Consider the following 21,052-nt stretch of genomic DNA (forward strand, 5'->3'; position numbering starts at 1 on the left):
GGACGCTGTACTCAATTGAAATTGACAGCGGGACTAATTCTTCTCTACTCTACGTCCCTGCAGGTAATACGACTACTGGACTTCTCTGGTTCTCTGTTCTGTTGCTAATGATGGGAATGCAGACGGAGTCATGCCTGTGCTCTCTCTATGCAGACGGAGTCATGCCTGTCCTCTCTATGCAGACGGAGTCATGCCTGTGCTCTCTATGCAGACGGAGTCATGCCTGTCCTCTCTGTGCAGACGGAGTCATGCCTGTTCTCTCTATGCAGACGGAGTCATGCCTGTCCTCTCTATGCAGACGGAGTCATGCCTGTCCTCTCTATGCAGACGGAGTCATGCCTGTGCTCTCTGTGCAGACGGAGTCATGCCTGTGCTCTCTATGCAGACGGAGTCATGCCTGTCCTCTCTGTGCAGACGGAGTCATGCCTGTCCTCTCTATGCAGACGGAGTCATGCCTGTCCTCTCTGTGCAGACGGAGTCATGCCTGTCCTCTCTATGCAGACGGAGTCATGCCTGTCCTCTCTGTGCAGACGGAGTCATGCCTGTGCTCTCTATGCAGACGGAGTCATGCCTGTGCTCTCTGTGCAGACGGAGTCATGCCTGTGCTCTCTATGCAGACGGAGTCATGCCTGTCCTCTCTATGCAGACGGAGTCATGCCTGTCCTCTCTATGCAGACGGAGTCATGCCTGTCCTCTCTATGCAGACGGAGTCATGCCTGTCCTCTCTGTGCAGACGGAGTCATGCCTGTGCTCTCTATGCAGACGGAGTCATGCCTGTTCTCTCTGTGCAGACGGAGTCATGCCTGTCCTCTCTATGCAGACGGAGTCATGCCTGTCCTCTCTGTGCAGACGGAGTCATGCCTGTGCTCTCTATGCAGACGGAGTCATGCCTGCTCCCTATGCAGACGGAGTCATGTCTGTGCTCTCTGTGCAGACGGAGTCATGCCTGTGCTCTCTGTGCAGACGGAGTCATGCCTGTGCTCTCTGTGCAGACGGAGTCATGCCTGTGCTCTCTGTGCAGACGGAGTCATGCCTGTGCTCTCTGTGCAGACGGAGTCATGCCTGTGCTCTCTGTGCAGACGGAGTCATGCCTCTGCTCTCTGTGCAGACGGAGTCATGTCTGTGCTCTCTGTGCAGACGGAGTCATGCCTGTTCTCTCTGTGCAGACGGAGTCATGCCTGTGCTCTCTGTGCAGACGGAGTCATGCCTGCTCTCTGTGCAGACGGAGTCATGCCTGTGCTCTCTGTGCAGACGGAGTCATGTCTGTTCTCTCTGTGCAGACGGAGTCATGTCTGTGCTCTCTATGCAGACGGAGTCATGCCTGCAGACGGAGTCATGCCTGCTCTCTGTGCAGACGGAGTCATGCCTGTGCTCTCTGTGCAGACGGAGTCATGCCTGTGCTCTCTGTGCAGACGGAGTCATGCTCTCTATGCAGACGGAGTCATGCCTGTGTTCTCTGTGCAGACGGAGTCATGCCTGTGCTCTCTGTGCAGACGGAGTCATGCCTGTGCTCTCTGTGCAGACGGAGTCATGCTCTCTATGCAGACGGAGTCATGCCTGTGTTCTCTGTGCAGACGGAGTCATGCCTGTGCTCTCTGTGCAGACGGAGTCATGCCTGTGCTCTCTGTGCAGACGGAGTCATGCCTGTGCTCTCTGTGCAGACGGAGTCATGCCTGTGTTCTCTATGCAGACGGAGTCATGCCTGCAGACGGAGTCATGCCTGTGCTCTCTATGCAGACGGAGTCATGCCTGCAGACGGAGTCATGCCTGTTCTCTCTGTGCAGACGGAGTCATGCCTGCTCTCTATGCAGACGGAGTCATGCCTGCTCTCTGTGCAGACGGAGTCATGCCTGTCCTCTCTGTGCAGACGGAGTCATGCCTGTGCTCTCTGATCAAACTCAGCACGAAGCAACATGTAAATCACTGCTATGTAACGTAGCCTCCGATCCAAACCCGGCATGTCTGCTCAGGTCGGTCAAGAGGAAACCTTCTGCCTTAAAGGGCCACTTCACCCCTTTTGCAACCAGATCTTATTTGAATGATGTTTGGGAGACAAGAAACACTTCCCTGGGGTTTTTATGTGGGTAATATGTGTGTTTAGATATTTTAGTATTTCAAAGTGTCCATGCATGTCATGGACACTGGGCTCACTTACTTCCTGGACTACATGTTGTCTCAGTAAGACAGCCCTCCCCCTATCCACAAGGAGGGACATTGCACCAAAGCATTATGGGAATTGTAGTCCAGGAAGGAAGTGAGCCCAGTGTCCATGACATCATGGACACTTTGAAATACTAAAATATCTAAACACACATATAACACACATTAAAAACCCCAGGAAAGTGTTTCTTGTCTCCCAAACATCATCAAAATAAGATCTGGTTGCAAAAGGGGTGAAGTGGCCCTTTAAGGGATGTTTAATAACATTCAGGGAGACGGGGCACTCAATCACATGAAACCTAGCGTCTCGATTCTCGGGCGAATATTTGGCAGAAATGGAAGATCTACGGAGCGAGTCACAATAAAAGATATTCATCGTAGAAGAGAGGAAAAACAGAGCGGCCTAGTGAAGACCTCTGTGGGACTCCGTGTCAGGAGTTGCGCCTCAAAGTGCAGTTCAAGAACATATTTTAACCTGAACAATTTATTTAATCTGGAACCACATTCCCTCTGAATTCCAGGGTGTTTTCAGATTCATGGGGGTTTCATACATTCTCTGTTGAATTAACACTGGATCTGACCGTGCCGTTTGGCATGAAACTGACAATTTCATGCCAATGAAAGGTAGGTGAAGGTAGGTTGACATTATTGTCTGGGCATTGTCATTTGCACATTGCGGTTTGTCTGGTAAAAAGTGTCATTGTCATGTCAATGATGTCATCGTCCTACATCTAGCAATATTGTTATTGCATTGCAGTACGTTTCACTTCGCACCTTAACACAATATATGCCCAAGACGTCCACAGACGTCCTAGGAACTACCGCATGTAGTGCCCAGGACGTCTGTGGACATCTGTGGTCGTCTTTTATTTTTTTAAATGTCAAAATGTGGGTCTAAATGTGGGCACCCCACTTCGGTATTTTTTTTTTCTATCATTTTTATCCCACAATTTTGTAACCCATTTCTCACCCCTGTGTCAATTATCTAATGTGATCCTGGGCTCTACACACCCTCCACCAACCTAGTCCCCATATGGGGGACATGGGGAGAGCAACGGACTTGAACTCATGCTTCCTTCATGCCTGAGTGTCCAAGTTGCTCCTTTACACCTGACAGGGGGGAGTTTCCCTGGTTGGACGTAGCGTGTGGAAGGAACACGTTATTCCAACCAGTTCCTTTCCCCTCCATCAGGCGCCCCGGCTGGCCAGGGGGAGGCAGTTTAGAGACCAGGATTACTGCATGTTTTTTGTGAGGGTACCTACCCTAGGGGGCACGGGGAGAACATGTAAACTCCACGCAGACCCACTTCGCTATTTTGAAAGAATGTAAGGGCACATTATGTGTTAACAGTTCTAGTGCCGCTAATTGTTTGATCCAGTGTTCCGCCGCTGCATAATATGCTATTCCCGCTATTTGTTTAATGCGTTTAATTCTCTGTTTTAAAATAATTAAAAATAAACAGCGCATTTATCCGGGACCTGATGACAAGGCCGTTGCGTTATGATGACGAAACCGGAAATAAAGTCATCATCTGGGCTGCTAGGGCTTCTGGGAAATTGAGCCCAATGCAAGTGGACTGGGTGTTTGTTTGGACTACAACTTGCTCTGCACTTTGGTTTCGTTTCGCATTGTCATGGCCGCTGGTGCATCTGATCATAACAAGACGAACGACCATTTTTTACCGGATTTTCGTGGTTGAAAGCTGCAAATACTTCAGCGTATGCTCCAAAGGTAATAAAACAATGTTGGCAGCGTTGGATATTTGATTAAAAGGCGGGTTCCGCGGGGTATGGTGTCAAAGTGTTAACTACAACAAATTCCTGTACGCCCTTCAGTACCGACTGGTGTTCTACTGAGTCTGAGTTATGAGTTCAGAATTGGGGCCTCATCATGCATGCCTCACCATCTGTCTCCTGTATGCTCTAATGGTGCAAACCATATCTGAAAGGTTAATGCAAGGAAAGGCCTCCAGTGAGGACGTCTCCTTCATTGTACAGGAGGACAGAATAAAGATAATGAGTTTTCTGTTCCCCTGCCGGTCATTTTAATGAAAAACTCACACTGGGATTGGTTTTGTGTCGGTAAATCGCCATCATAAAAAAAAAGAATGGGAAATGTATTACAATGACAAACTGGAAATCCCATTACTGGCCAACTGAGTGATTCAATATTGGAAAGTGTCAATATTGGAGTGTGTGTGTGCGTGTATGCATGCATGTGTGCGTGCGTGTGTGCGTGTATGCATGGGTGTGTGCGTGTATGCATGGGTGTGTGCGTGCGTGTGTGTGCGCGCGTGTGGGGTAGTTACCGTGACTTTGCCCTCGCAATGAGGGAATCCATCCAGAGGTGGAAGCTCACACTTCTCCTGGGCACCATTTAGGAGGTCTAGAGAGAGAGAGAGAGAGAGAGAGAGAGATCCGGTTAAAACATTGGAATACCTCGCCACAGTATCAACTGAAATCACAAATAATACTAAACATGGATGAGGTTGGGCTTCCTGGTGGCTCAGCTTGTTAGACAGATCATAGCATTGCATGTCAGGCAGAAAGAAACCCTGTATCTCAAAGTTTGATCTTTCTTGTGTCGTCATGTTTATGTGTCGTTATTTTGTACTAATGTCGTATGGCAGCATAAAACCGCACAGTGTGTGAGCTTGTGCAGTAGATCGTCTATTTTAAGTATAGGACATTGTACAGAGACAGACATACAGTACAGACAGACATACTGTACAGCCAGACAGACAGACGGTAGAGGCTGTCGAGGGAGTGAGAACTATAGACAGATTTATAGGGAGATGAAAGTGAGATTAAGTGAGGGTTTGGAGGATGGAGAGAGAGAGAGAGAGGGGGCGGAGGGTTAGAGAAAGAATAGGAACAAGAAGAATGAAACAGGAAGGAGGGCTGAGAGAGAGAGAGAGAGAGAGAGAGAGAGAGAGAGAGAGAGAGAGACAGAGAGAGAGAGAGAGAGAGAGACAAAGAGAGAAAGAGAGAGAGAGAGAGAGAGAGAGAGAGAGAGAGAGAGAGAGAGAGAGAGAGAGAGAGAGAGAATTCAATATTGGTCATGGCTGGCTGTGTATTTATTTCATCACTTGAGGTCAACATCTGATGCTGGATGCCGACACCCACACTATGCTGACACCCACACTAGCCTGTTCTGGATGCTGACACCCACACTAGCCTGTTCCTTAAAGCCCAAAATAAATCAGTCGCTCCTGCAGGAGAAAAGGTTGACGCACACATGCACGCCCCCCCCCCCCCCCCCACACACACACGCCCACACACGTGCACAGACTGTCAATTGAAACACTAATATATGCAATTTAGATAAAGAAATCTACCTACAATTATATTAGCCCAGCAGCTGTTTTGACAGCTTAAAAGCTTTTCGGTCGATGTGTTTTTAATATTTCAAAAGACGTATTGCAAAAATGTGTTCCTCCTCTAAGCAAAATGTTTGGCATCAAAAGCATGACTTTCTCACATATGCCCTGGGTGAACACAACAACTAAAAGTCAAATTCAACCTAATTTCCAGCGGGAACAGTTAATGAGAAGCAACTGTGTTAAGATAGTGTCGATTAAACACCTGAAATGCGTTAGAGGTAGGGACTCAACCCCAGCTCGCTGGTAGATCTGTGATTGTCTTTAATGACGTTGGCATCCGACTTTCACATTTCAAATCCCTGCTGGTTGTAACAGCTGCAGGTCGACCACCTGCTGACAGTGAGCAGGAATTCTATTGTTTGATCAACTCACCCGAGAAGAAAGGGGAGAAAAACACAAGGCTGCAGATGCAGGCCAGGCCAGAGCATCTGCTTGAAGTTCATAGATTACTGCCTTCTTTATTTAGCAACCTGCGCTGCATGGTCACCTACGGCAGTTCAACCTGCGCTGCACGGTCACCTACGGCAGTTCAACCTGCGCTGCACCGTCACCTACGGCAGTTCAACCTGCGCTGCACCGTCACCTACGGCAGTTCAACCTGCGCTGCACCGTCACCTACGGCAGTTCACACCGCAGACACCCATTAAGACCTGAGGACCCGGCCATTCTACAAATGTCTTCTAAATCATGAAAAATCTGAAAATCCTATGTTTCTGTGGTTCTCAAGCTATTTCATGTCAAAAGGAACCCAAAAATGAATATGTAATTGGCCGCCGACCCCTGTCATGTTGTTCCAGGGACCTCCCAGAAGCACATATTTGAGTTAAAAATGTTTGCTGTGAACCAATATATATCCAAAGATTTGTACTCATTTTCACAATTTTTCTGCTATTTTTCAACAGCTAAAGACTGACAAAAGAAACGGACTGCAAATACTGATCAATTGACAGAGACAGACACACACGCACACTAAATCTACAAAGTAACTAGTAACTAAAGTGTTCAAATAAATGTAGTGGAGTAAAAGTACAATATTTGGATCCGAGATGTAGTGGAGTAGAAGTAAAAGTACTGAAATTGGAAATACTCAAGTAAAGTACAAATTCCTCAAAATTGTACTTAAGTACAGTACTTAGGTAAATGTATTTTTTGGTAGCACTTGCCATGTCGAGGTGTAGATGTATGCGGCAACACATCAATTGACAATTTAGGGCAGACGCTCAAATGATTGTTGATGACTCAACAATCAGTCATCATCAATCCACAATCACACAATATATTAAAGAAATAACAGGAAACGTATCAGCAGTTGTTAAATACAGTCAGTGGCAGGTGGGGTTTCAGACTACGGCGGAAGATTGGGAGTGAGTCATGCTTGTTGTGCTTTAAAGCCCAAATTGACAAAAATATGAACGGTTCCAGAAAATATTTAAATGCATTATTAATCCATTCATAGACTTTAGCCAATCCCTAAGGTTTGCCAGTACCTTGTTCTTCTGCTATAAAGTATAACATTGTATATCTTCAATTCTTCATCTTTCTTAGGGACCAGTCGAAATTTAGAAAAGGGGGCCCTGGAGGAAAATAGGGGAGGGCCATGTCTTATTAATTTTAGTCAGAGGGAGGGTGAGCTAATTTTATTTCGAGTCCAAGCGAGGGTGATCCAATTTCGATAATAAAATAGTCCGGGTTTTATATATATATCTAATACTACAGCTTTTCTGAATTAAAGTACAACTTTGGTCAACGATACCCCTCTGTTGCTTTCACTTGGTTCTTCCCAACAGGACCGGTTTTCATTGTTCTCCGTCAATCATTGTGCTTGGCCTATCCAAGTGTGTAAGTACACACTTCAACCCCCACTTTATAAGACGTTGATGTCTAAGCTTTTGAGTCTCAAACCTGGACTGGATCTACATTCATGCATAATGAATGTAGATTAATTAATGTTGACGGACGGATGAATGGGCAAAGGAAGACTGGCAGGCGGCTTGGCGAAGTGCTTGGGCATCGGCATCGTGTCGCCGCTGGCAGAGCGCCAGGTCAGAACGCCACGGTGGACGACAGCGTGATATGAAATAACACAGAGAGATTATGAGGAGACCCCGCCAAGGCCCTATAACGTCCACGCTGAACTCCCATTGGCTGTCACCTTGGCAGTTACCATGGGCAACTGTGATGATGGTGATGATGATGACCTTTCATGCCGTCTCTTCTAATTAAGTTTGGCTTTTGATGCCATGATGCGTCATCGCTAGGCTATCTGAACGTTATGGGAACGCCAGTGCAAAAAAACCCCATCAAATGATAATAGAATCTAGAATCTGGAATGGTGGACAGACCAAAGACCATGTAGACCAGTAACCCAAACCTTTTACCCCATGACCCAAAAGACAAATTTGATGTCTCCCCCTGGACCCAAACGACTGAAAATAACAGATCTACAAGCTCACAACGCGTCGTTCCGCGCCGCGTTGCGAGCTTGTAGATCGGCTATCTGCACTACTGCTTAAACATTTGTTTTCTGATTCATGGAATTTCTTACATTTTTCTCTATTTTGTCATGAATTTACAGGGGAAAGGGAGGGGAGGGTTTTTTTTTTAAATGTTTTGAAATAATAATAATAAGTAAAAGCTAAATGTAGGAAACAAAAAATAAAAGGGACCCATAAAAATGTGTCCACCACAACCCACAAATGGGTCCCGACCCAGTTATTTGGGAAGCAGTGATATACGTAGCAGAGAAGATTAATCTTAATGCGTCTGCTGCCTGGGGAGAGGGGGATGAGAGCCAGAGAAAGAGGAGGTAGGAGGTCAGGTCTCAGCACAACTTCACAGACCAGTTCAGACTTCAGAATCAGAACACTTCTCTGGAGTGACGGCTGGGGATTAGTTCGCTTCGCTCCGCTGCGGTCGGTCGGCGGATGGGCGTGAACATTAAATGGTCCTTGTTGGCCGAGTCATGTGAGCTCCAGAACAACAAGGGAGGAGAACGTCACCATTGGCCGAGCACAGGACCACAAAAACATTTTTTAAACAAAACCTTTGTCATCGTACAGCAGACACCAGCATGGTTTGCCACTCCAAGGCCCCACAGTGTCTGTCAGAGTTGAGGGAATCACAGGTGTGTATCCGTGCATCGAGTTATCGTATTTTGCCAGTGCTGACGTAAATCAACCTCTGACCAATACTATCAACAGACGAACATTTACAAATAGCATTTCATTAACTGGAGGTTTGTTGACTTGGACATTCATTATTAACAAAAAAACTGTCAAATTCAGTTGCTTTCAAGATAAGCTCAATTGTTTTTGATCCCTGGAGGTAAATTCAGGTATCATAGCAGCATCAGCAGGGGATGGATGTGTAACAGCTGACATTTATATTAAAGCATCCCAATGCCAATAACTATAACAATTCCAATAACCTTTCAAATAAATTATTTCCTAATTTCGGCACAGTTTCCGCCGTCGTCCACCATGACTACAGTCACCACGTAACTATGTAGACGTAACTATGTAGACGTAACTATGTAGACGTAACTATGTAGACGTAACTATGTAGACGTAACTATGTAGATGTAACTATGTAGATGTAACTATGTAGATGTAGATGTAGACGTCCCGGCCAGTGGGTTAGGTTACCCTAACCCTAACCCTAACCCATGTAACTGTAGACGTCCCGGCCAGTGTGCAACGATCCAAGCCAAAGCAGATAATCGGCTTGGAACTATTTTGCTTTGCTTCCCGACGACCCCACAGTGATATCCCCCCGACAACCAACCAACCAACCAGAGAGCCCACAGCTCGCCCGCTTGGTTGGGATATCCCCCCGACGACCAACCAACCAACCAGCCAACCAACAAACAAACAACATAACCACAACATGGCCAATGCATTTGGGCTATCATGGGACCATGAATACAGGAGCTCTTGGGGTCGGGGCTGGGTGAAGGGGAGGAGAGGTTGCACTCGTGCTGGTGAGTGAGGAGACCCAGGGTGCCCTGCTGAGCTCATGGCCCAGCAGGGGAAGGGAAGGGGTGGGCAACTTTGACGATGGAGAGGGCCACTACATTTCCACACTCTCTCCAGAGGGCCACATTGCATATTACTGTCGTAGCAAAGATAGCCGATCTGCAAGCTCAAAAGATCAGTAGATCAGATATTTTTGCTATATTTGAATTGAAATCTGAAACTGAAAAGTTATTTTTCTATTTCATTTCAAATGCCTTTAGTTTTAGGTATGTTAACTTTATGAACTAAATACAAATACATTGGCCATAAAAAAGACAATAACATTGTAATACTAGTCATTAAGCTGCCAATATAGACTAAGTCTAAGTAATTAAAGCGGGTCCAGTGATGTAAATAGGTTTTCAATGTAATGAGTCCCGAGATGCAGGGATGGTCTTTTAGATGAGTCCCAGGGACATTATGAGTCCCACTTCAACGACGTTAGGAGTCATATTTTGCCATTTCATTTTATATGGTTATAATGTGGTTATATTCATGTAGAAAACAGAAGAAGAAATGATTATTATAACTAAAGCTAGCAAAATAAACTAGAATAAAAAACAGTACAGTAGTACAGTAGTGCATCCCGTGGATGCAGAGGTCGTTGTTTTATTGCGTCCCTTAACTATAAACTGCGTTTTGGGATGCAAAATGCACCCTATTTTAATATCTTGAGTCTATAGACCAGGTCTGAATATAATACTATGTATGTCAGGGTTCCCCAATAAATTTTCCTCAAGGGCCATATTTTGACTAGGGTACCAGGCTGGGGGCCGAGTCCGCACGTGCGAGGTCTTGCCCTGAAAATTAATTTTCAGGGCAATGTTAAGGATATATCTGGGATCCGGGACAAAGGATTTCCACCGCGCCTCAAGCAAACAAGTTAAACAACATGACATTTCAGTGTCAATACATCTTCATCAGGTCATACCACAAAGAGGCTAAAAAAACGAGATATTTGAGGTGAACGCAATAATATATCAGTATTCTGATATTAACCTACAGTCCACATTAAGTGAAGTCCATGCATGCTCCAGGGTCCATCAACTGCAGTGCCTGACTGTTTGTACTAAATTATCTCCCTCACACACTATCTGGAGCTGCTGGCATGTAGCCTACCCTCCAGTCTGACCTTTTGACTGTCCTTGGCCACGCCCTGACAGTGAAAAGAACAAAAAAAAGTGGTGTACAGTATGCTAGAGTCTGGTGCAACGCACAGGTCCTCGCTGTACTCCTGGTGAGAGCAGGAGTGGACCTGGTGAGACGTAGGAGGGGCCCGGACAGGAGGCAACCCACAGAGCCTAGTCCCTCCACAAGTCCACATGATAAAGATAAAGAAAACTTTATTGTCCATTAAATTGACATAAAATGGAAATTCGTCTTTGGCACACCGGCAGTCAGTTACAACAATAAAACATTACAAAAAAGCCTAGTCCCCTAGTCCCTTCACATGCCAGAATTGTACCTCTCAGTCCTCTCAGTCCCGGCATAGTAGTTCCGGAGTGGTTCCAACGGATTGTGTCGCCCTGGTCTTTATCTAGTGGGTCTGATCGAGGGTAGCTACTGGGACGTAAGTCGGGACTTGATCACCCCGGCTGGGTCACCCGAGTGAGGGGTATGATGTTCGCGAGACCCAAAACCCCGATGACCTTGGGATACATGACTGAGGATACGTCCCAGTTGCATCCATGCGATGTATTTTCGTTCTGAGGTCTGTACATAGTTTTGTTTTCATATTGGCCTTCTAAGAGTTTATCAGTGAGGGTGCGACGATTGCCACCAGCATGGCCCAAACTAGGTAAAATCAGAAAAAAACATCCGAGCTCGCCACAAACCGATGGATCAGCAAAAGGTAAATCAAGATCTTCTCGAACTTTCTGATAGGATTATTCCGTGTCATTCTCTTTGTTAAGCCCTCCAGGAAGACAATAAGACAACAGATAAAACATGTCCCTTGCATAATGGACTTCTGATATTCCTGTTGGTCATCCACATGCACATCATGACATCACTGCCGCCTGACCTTTATGACAAACGGATACATAATTCATTGTGCAATGATAAGAATGCTTATGGATCCGTGTGTGTGTGTGTGTGTGTGTGTGTGTGTGTGTGTGTGTGTGTGTGTGTGTGTGTGTGTGTGTGTGTGTGTGTGTGTGTGTGTGTGTGTGTGTGTGTGTGTGTGTGTGTGTGTGTGTGTGTGTGCGCGCGTATACAGGACAGGACTCTACGTTTGTCTTTCTCAAACTTTCTCAAACAACGTTGCTCGCTCCCTGTCCCTACTGTACGTCAGCATGTCAGCGTAGCGTGTGAACTGTCAAACTAGGGGGTTTTCATGATTCTGAATCCATTCCAAGCAATAGTTTTGCACAAAAAACAATCCTTGGGCTAAATGCAGCCATAGCCACTTGCCCAAATACAGTATGCCCATAAATGTGCTGACCTCATTTGTGATGACGGCTATGGCCGTTTTCAGCCCAACGAGTGTTTTTTGCACAGCGGCACGGGAATGCACATACACACATGTGTACGTGTGCACGCGTGTGTGTCTCAGTGCCTTCTCCCATCCATCCATCAGTAAATCAGCCTGGCAGTCAGTCAGTCAGTCAGTCGGCCGGCCGGCCGGTCGGTCAGCTAGCCAGTCAGCTAGAGCCAGTCTGTCATGCAGTCAGGTAGCCGGCGGTCACCCAGTCAATCAATGAGTGACTGAGTGCCAAACCCATCAGGCTTCTCTGCAGGCTTTAATCACGCAGCAACGAGAGGCTGCAGCCAAAGAGCGACGAGCTAAATTTAGCCTCATAATGAAAACACAGAGGGTAGGAACTGATGTCTTATCTCTCCCTCACCTCCACCCAGCAGAACCTCTGTGGGCGAATATAGGAAGGCTGGGAGCCAGCCGTACCATACAGGCACAACCCACACAGTCGCCGCACGATAGATCTTTTATTCTTTTTATTTAATACCTGCCCTCGTCTCTCTCTCGCAGTTTTTTCCCCTATTTATTACAAAACGCTGCACTGCAAAACCCTCCCTGTTATCTTAACTTCTGAGACCGTAAAAAGGGACCCGAACGCAAGTCCACTGGGGTCGACTTTTACAGTCTCAGTCAGAAGTCAAATCAACCACTTAGCCCTTTGTAGTTCGTTGCATGACGAATGGTGAAAATAGATAATGCATATCTCACATTTTCATCTATAATGACAAAAAGGCAATCTACCTGCAGGTTTTACAGTGTACAAAATACTTGAAGACACACTTAATGCACAAAACGGAACACACCCGCGTGCATGCTACAGCGTGCACGCCACGCACACCATTTTGTAAAGTGGCACATACTGGAGAGGAAACCATGACATCAACCCGTGTGCTGTAGCAATGAGACAAAGTGATAGGCGGACTGCCAAACTACGGCTGGCAAACGCCGTGCAGACGGAGGGAGAGAGAGAGAGCGCGAGAGATAAAAATAGGCGGAGAGAGATGAGAGAGGACAGAATAGGGGGGAAAATGGAAGCCGAGACGTTGAGGAAAGATAGCCGTAGTAGAGGGATGGAATTAGACGGAGGGAGAGAATTTTAAATCAGAGGCAGGGCGACGGAAAGAAGAAGGAAGTGAAGGAGCGAGAAAACGAGAACATCTCGGACGGAGAAACACCGACAGCACCACCCTTGAGTGCAGTGTTGATTTTGTTGACTATAATACTCAGAGGCGTATCTACGATAAGGCGAGGGCAGGCGTCGGCCTGTCCAAATCCATTTCTGGCCTGGCCAAAAAAATCCATACAAAAAAGGGGGGACAAAAACAAGACCTGAGAACTATTAGTGGACAGCTGATTGGCCGTTGCGGTAGAGTGTGACCCTCAATCACCCATTGGAATGTAAATGCATGCCTTTCAACCTTTGTATCCTACTCGTCTGGCAGGTATATCTCTTTGAAAACCTTAAGAGCTACGATTGTGCGCGGGGAGACGACAATTAACACATCTTGCCTGCCCAAAATGTAATTATTGCCTGCCCAAAATGTAATTCCTGGAAATGCCACTGCTAATACTATGACAAAAAAATGTTCGTCGACTACCTTTTTTCACTGACGAAAACTAAATGGAATCTAAATAAAAACGAAGCTATGATGACCCGTTGGCTCATTGCTGAGTTGGCCATCTGTGTGTGTGTGTCTAAGAGTTCTTTAGGGGTCAACAGTAAATCAAATTAATGGCATTTTAGTCTCAGTGGTCTTGTGGTTACAGTGTCCACAATGGGACTGGGAGGTCCAATCCCTGCTGGCCGGGTCATACCAAAGACTGTGAAAAATGGGACCCAGTGCCTCCCTGCTTGGCACTTAGCATCAAGGGTTGGATTGGGGGTAAGTCCCTGCGACATACTAGCGTCATGCTATAGAAACAGGAGATGGGCAGGACCTCATGGCTCGGCAAGGCTTACTTACTACTACTTACTACATCTACAGGCTCACAACACATGATGACACTTGCAACGTGTTGTGAGATTGTGTGCTTGATGTGATTGTTATATAGTAGTTTTCAAGGAGCACGGTGGCGCAGTCGGTAGCGCTGTCACCTCACAGCTAGAAGGTCCAGGGTTCGATTCCCGCTGGGGACGCTGTGGGCGTGTTCTCTCGCAGTGCCCATACCCTAGGTGGGGTTGGAGACTTTGCATGTTCTCCCCGTGTCCCCTAGGTACCGTCACAAAAAACATGCAGTAATCCTTGTCTCTATACAGCCTCCCCCTGGCCAGCCAGGGCACCTGATGGAGGGGAAAGGAACCGGTTGGAATAACGTGTTCCTTCCACGCGCTACGTCCAACCGGGGAAACCCTCCCCCCCACCTGAGGCCCATTCTGAAAATGTCTAAATCCTTACAGTTTTCTGAAAAAATCTTATGTTGCTATATCAGTGTTTCACAAAGGGCTCTCAAAGTTATATGTATTTGACCACGGACCCCCTGGCCCCATCTGAAATGTTTTCGCTTTAAAAATGTATTATATTCAAAGATTTGCACACATTTTTTATATTTTTCCAAAAATAGCAGATCTACAAGCTCATAGCGTGACACTGGTATAAAAATTACAACATTATCCTTTCCTCCTCTCCTTTCCTCTCCTGTGACACGCTATGAGCTTGTAGATCTGCTATTCTTGAATAGCCAACATATAAAATAATGGTTCAAGTGGTCAAAAAATGCTTTCCCGGTTTTAATGGGTTAAGTTACAGTATGACCTCCTGCGACCTCATCCCTCCTCCCCCTCTCCCTCTCTCCCTCCCTCTCTCTCTCTCACCCTCCCTCCCTCACCCTCCCTCTCTCCCTCGTCTCCATATCCATCTTCTACGGATCAAATTAAATCTTGCCTCAAAATCAGGAGCCATCTCTCAAGGCCCGCTGCGCGCACTCATTGGTATTAATTAGTTTGCGGCTGATTTGAGACTAGTCTGACTAATGGATAATTCAAGGACTCCGTCCGCCATCTCTCTCTCTCTCTCACCAGCCCAGCTCACTCTCCCCTGTAGTCTGTAGTCTCTCTACCTCTTCACTGGCTCTCTCTCTCTCTCTCTCTATTGCTCACCAGCCCAGCTCACTCTCCCCTGTAGTCTGTAGTCTCTCTACCTATTCACCGGCTCTCTCTCTCTCTCTCTATTGCTCACCAGCCCAGCTCACTCTCCCCTGTAGTCTGTAGTCTCTCTACCTATTCACCGTCTCTCTCTCTCTCTCTCTCTATTGCTCACCAGCCCAGCTCACTCTCCCCTGTAGTCTCTCTACCTATTCACCGGCTCTCTCTCTCTCTCTCTCTTTCTATTGCTCACCAGCCCAGCTCACTCTCCCCTGTAGTCTGTAGTCTCTCTACCTCTTCACCGGCTCTCTCTCTCTCTCTTTCTATTGCTCACCAGCCCAGCTCACTCTCCCCTGTAGTCTGTAGTCTCTCTACCTATTCACCGGCTCTCTCTCTCTCTCTCTCTTGCTCACCAGCCCAGCTCACTCTCCCCTGTAGTCTGTAGTCTCTCTACCTCTTCACCGGCTCTCTCTCTATTGCTCACCAGCCCAGCTCACTCTCCCCTGTAGTCTGTAGTCTCTCTACCTATTCACCGGCTCTCTCTCTATTGCTCACCAGCCCAGCTCACTCTCCCCTGTAGTCTGTAGTCTCTCTACCTATTCACCGGCTCTCTCTCTCTCTCTCTCTCTCTCTATTGCTCACCAGCCCAGCTCACTCTCCCCTTGGTATCGCAGATCACACTTTCACTAGCTCTTTCTTTATCTCCCTTTATTTCCATACCGGTCTCTCTCTCTCATACCTGCCAACACTCCTGCTATGTCTCTCTCTCTCTCTCTCATACCTGCCAACACTCCTGCTATGTCTCTCTCTCTCTCTCTCTCTCTCTCTCTCTCTCTCTCATACCTGTCAACACTCAACAGTGTTGACTCCCCTTTCTCGTGCTGTGCTTCTGAATTGCAATTCCTCCTGAAAATATCCTTAAAACAACCCAGACTCCATGATGAAAGTGAGCATGTCTACGTATAATGGGGTGTTACACATCCCATGTTTAAAGGTTTCATGACATTCATTGTCTCCACCAGGCCGAAGGCATGGGGAGAGAGTATGTTTTGCACTCCGTCCGTCCGTGTGTCCTTCCTTCCGTCCGTCCGTCCTTCCGTCCGTCCGTTATCAGCTAATCTCCGGCACCGTTGGCCCGATCCATGCCAAACTGTGCACACACACTCCCTGGATGCCAACGACGAACCTCTGCCCCAAATATTCCTCAACGGCCTGTTATAGCGCCACCATGAGGCCGATTTAGGCAAAACACATTTCTGTAGATAATTCGTACACATTTTATCCATACATCACACAATTCGGTATACACTATCTCCATAGTCATGTGATCAACACAGATCTGCACAATTTCCCATCTTCCATCCTGATTGGCTAAGATTGGCTTCCAAAGCTCACATGATTGGTCCGTTTCGAACAAAATGCCACAAATCGCAAACACAGTGTCCAATTTCCATGAAATTATACACGCACATTTCCACTAGGCCGAGGACGACATGCCACTATTTATTTCCCAAATCAGCCTCACGGTGGCGCTATAACAGGCCAATTCCTGTTTTTACCTATAACTGCATCGACAACTTATGTATGCGCACTCACTAGAGGCCATGGAAAAACATTTTCCCTGCATCCCTCCACATCTGCCGGTTATAGCGCCACCATGAGGCCGATTTCTGCAAAACACATTGTTTATGTTAGTCGCACACATTTCATCCAAATCTCACGCAAATCGGTACACATGATCTCTGTAGTCATGTGATCAAGACGAGCCTGTTGGATTTCTCAGATTCTACACTGATTAGCTAAGATTGCCTTCCAAAGTTTTCAGGAGTAGCCCGTTTTCTACAAAATGCTGCACATGTCCTGCTCATCCAGAATTCTATCCTCAGAGATGCTATGAGTGATCTGGCTCTGCATTTCCTCAACAAAATGAAGAAAATTGTTGCAAGATTGTTTTGCCAAACATCACACACACTCCTATCCTCCTGGTGGAGACCTGTGCCCAGAAGGGCACTTTTTCTAGTTTTCATTTATTTTAGGTCTTATGACCTCAATTACAACCACAACCTGAACATTGAACATTCAGTGGATTTTCTGTTGTGTGTTCTGAAGCCTTTTGAGCTGCAATGAAAACAGGCAAAATCCCTCAACAGTGACATCTGCTGGCAAATAATCTTCATATTTATGAGGGGCGCAAGCCCCTCTATATTCAGCTATTAGTGTAGATTTTCGTCTTTCATCACAAATTGACAATGAAGGGATAATGATGTTATATGTGGACGAGCAAATCGGCTATTTATGTCTTACACAAACATTAAATTCCCATTGACAATGTGAGCTTGTAGATCTGCTATTTTCAGCATGCAACCAAGTGTAAAATGACTTGTGCCTTTTACTTATACTGGATCTTTGTCCACTAGTCCCTTCCTAACATTTTAGTCTAGTTTGTATTTGTTGACGAAATTGTCAATAGGTATATTAAGTCTCGTAGTTTTAGTCATGATAGCTTAGTTTTAATTTAGTTTCCATTTAGTTTTCATCAGTGAAAAAAGGAAGTCGACGAACATAGTATAATACTATGACACAATTTTGTTTGTGTCATAGTTTAGTCGACTAATACTATTAGTCGACTAAATCAACACTGGTGTCGGTGTAGCACGCACAGCATGTCAACAAGCACAGCAGAAGAGAACGCGAGCTGGATCTCTCCAAGTCATCTGAGAATAACATCTTATTTCGAGGCATCGTGATGGGTGCCATTATCAATAATTATGCTGTCAACCGCTATGCATTTAAGGGGAAGTCAGGTTGATTTAATTAAAAGTGCAATATGGCAGCGGATCAAGCAAACCTTGGCATCAGAGGGTAATCAAAATAGTTTTTCAAAAACGAAGTAATGTGTCGGGCGTGCCATACAGCTGCTCTGGTCAATAGCGTGCAGAGTGAAGTCTTAGTTGGGCCAACAACACTCTCTGCTTTTTATCTATATGTGCCTGGTACTTAGGAACATGCGCACACACACGCACACACACACGCACGCACGCACGCGTTCAAAACGTCAGGCTAGGTTCCATCAGGGGTCAAAAATGGATGTGTCCATTTGGTTCCATTTAGTACACTCAGAGTTAAATAAGCACTGATGATTTGTATTGTTTGAGGTACCAGAGATAAAACTAATTTGTATCAAAAGGCCTAATATAATGCATATCAACCTGGAGATCCTTGAAATGAAAAAGGTTTAGAATCACTGAACTAAACTATCCTGGCTGGAACGCCAATCTACACCGCAAAACCCTTCATTTAAATCTCTGTTGGTCCATTTGTATCCATTTGCGTTGTATAAGGGTCCATTTGGTCCGCTGGTGTGTTTGTGCGTGCCTGTGCGTGTGTGTTTGTGCGTGCCTGTGCGTGTGTGTTTGTGCCCGGCTGTGCGTGTGTGTTTGTGTGGCCACGGTTGAGCGAGTCTGTGTCACTGTGACCTACAGTCTGTGTCACTGTGACCTACAGTTACGGTTGGAAGAGAAGAGAGGAGAGGAGAAGAGAGGAGAGGGGAGGGGAGGAGAGGAGAGGAGAGGAGAGGAGAGGAGAGGAGAGGAGAGGAGAGGAGAGGAGAGGAGAGGAGAGAGGGAGAGGAGAGGAGAGGAGAGGGGAGGGGAGGGGAGGGGAGGGGAGGGGAGGGGAGAGGAGAGGAGAGGAGAGGAGAGGAGAGGAGAGGAGAGGAGAGGAGAGAATACTGTTGTATTTTGTATTGAGGGGCGCTGGCCCCTCCTATGCCCAGCTTTGTGGGTCTGTGTGAACACCCACATTGGCTGATGATTGGTTGATCACCCCATAGCGATGATTTAAGTACATATTGAAGCTAAAAGTGAGGGCGGAAAAGTGATTGGCGGGAATGATATTTGTGGTGATTTGATTGGCTGAGCGTGGAATGTGATGTATGATGATAAGAGCGCCTCTCACTTCACACGAGTGTGATGTTTCAGTTCATTGTCTTATATAGGGCACAGAACAGAGAAGCACAGTGATGTTTCAGTTCATTGTCTTATATAGGACACAGAACAGAGAAGCACAGTGATGTTTCAGTTCATTGTCTTATATAGGGCACAGAACAGAGAAGCACAGAGACAATGGCACAAGATTAGCCCCGAAAAACACAAGGGAGGAATAAAATACATAACATAAAAATAAAACCCTGGCTGAAGTTCTGCCTCTAAATCTCATTCGTGAAAGAAAATGTCTCTGTCCATGGACCGTCTCCGTCTGTCTCCGTCTGTCTCCGTCCGTGGACCGAGGAGAAGAGAGGAGAGAGGAGGAGAGGAGGAGGAGGAGGAGGAGGAGGAGAGGTGGACCGAGGAGAAGAGACCATCAAGCTTTTGGATTAACCCGTCAACCCTCCCACTGATTCACTGAGAATCTTCTCTGGTGCGTCTGCGGCGGCGGCGGCCCCCTCCCCCTCCCCCTCCCCGAAGCCATCAAACCGGTGACATCTTATTTATTACTTAGCCATGTCTGCAGCACTGCCCGCGAGGCAGCCGCCCGCCGTACCACAAAATAACTTGTATAGCGGACGGTGGTGGAAAAAGCTACTCAAATGTTTTACTTAAGTAAAAGTATAAATACTGCAGTGTAGATGTACTCCGTAGTCCCGTATTCAAAATGTACTCAAGTACAAAAGTATTGGCATCAAAATGTACTTAAAGTGAAAGTACTTATATTGCACAATGTCCCATTTCACAAGTTCAAAATGTGTACAAAACATTTTGAAAATAACAGATCTACAAGTTCACAATGCGTCGCATCGCGACACATTGTGAGCTTGTAGATCTGCTATTTCAAATGGCCAAAAACTATAGGGTTGAAGTGGTTAATGTTACGTATGTTTATGATTAAATTGTTTATAGGATCAATATAAGTAAATTAATATACGATATGATAACCCTTCCACAGGAGCTTATTCATATCATTCATCATCACATTTTGTAATTTTCACCCAGGCCTACAGGAGGCCTATACAGCACGTGATAGGTGAATGGGTAAAAATGTAATTGATAGTTATCACCATGACACTTCCCCAGTTGATTACCTACATGGAGACAATGATTTATTGTATTACACATGTTCTGAAATTGTACATTTAAATATGCAAATTATGCATTATGTAGGAAAAAGTGCAAAAAAAAGAAAGCTACTACTGTGGAAGGGTTATCAATCATATATTAATTTACTTATATTGACAATTTAATATAGGTATGGTTTTGCCCACCCAACTCATAAGTAACGTTCCAATTTTGGAAGTCTGGCTCATGGACTAAAAACTGTTTCTGAACTGAACCGGTTCCCAACCGGTGGAAAAGGGGTCCTGCAGGCATAAGCTAACCTTGCACTTTCCTGATCCTCCATCGTCTCCATTTTCTGTCTCCTCTTCCACTGATAATAACCATTATAGAACACCTGGATGTAATCAAGAAGATCCCTCTGGGGGGAGTTTTTAAAACGATGGGCTCTCTGCCTGCTCCTGGGCGATAACGGTCTGAAGTACCAGGCCAGAATAGGTGAAGAAGCATTGAGGCGTCCTCGTGATTTTATTTATTTTTTAAAAGGGGGGAGGGCTGTATAGAGAGAGAGAGAACAGCCCAGAGTGCAGGGGGATAGCAGTGTGGGCAGCCCCCAAAAAATAATAAAATCCAACCCCCTTGTGATTAGCTTGCTGCTGCCGAGCCATGACTAATAATGTTCCACTGTTTATCTGAGCAAATGGCAGAGACTGCATGGCTGCTGGTGACTATCTCTCTAACGTCTATGGTGGCGAACGGAGCGTTAACAGCTGTTACGTTTTTGGTGGTGATGTTGGGGGGTTGGGGGGGGGGATTCCACTGCAAGCGATTTAATTACACGACTCGTCCTCCGTCTGTCACATGCCCAAATTATTCACTTCCTATAA

The 21,052-nt window shown here is 46.1% G+C and overlaps 1 protein-coding gene across 2 annotated transcripts in view; it reads right to left on the reverse strand.

Annotated features, from left to right (window-relative positions):
• mgat5 (alpha-1,6-mannosylglycoprotein 6-beta-N-acetylglucosaminyltransferase) overlaps nt 1-21,052 on the reverse strand; it is a 189,054-nt gene that overhangs the window by 80,475 nt on the left and 87,527 nt on the right. For both annotated transcript variants that reach the window (XM_079495416.1, XM_079495417.1), the window contains exon 4: nt 4,470-4,546. In XM_079495416.1, the coding sequence (XP_079351542.1) occupies nt 4,470-4,546 (77 nt within the window). The remainder of the gene's footprint in view (nt 1-4,469; nt 4,547-21,052) is intronic.

This window comes from Electrona antarctica, assembly GCF_951216825.1.
Source record: "Electrona antarctica genome assembly, chromosome: 24".
NCBI classification, from domain to species: Eukaryota; Metazoa; Chordata; class Actinopteri; order Myctophiformes; family Myctophidae; genus Electrona; species Electrona antarctica.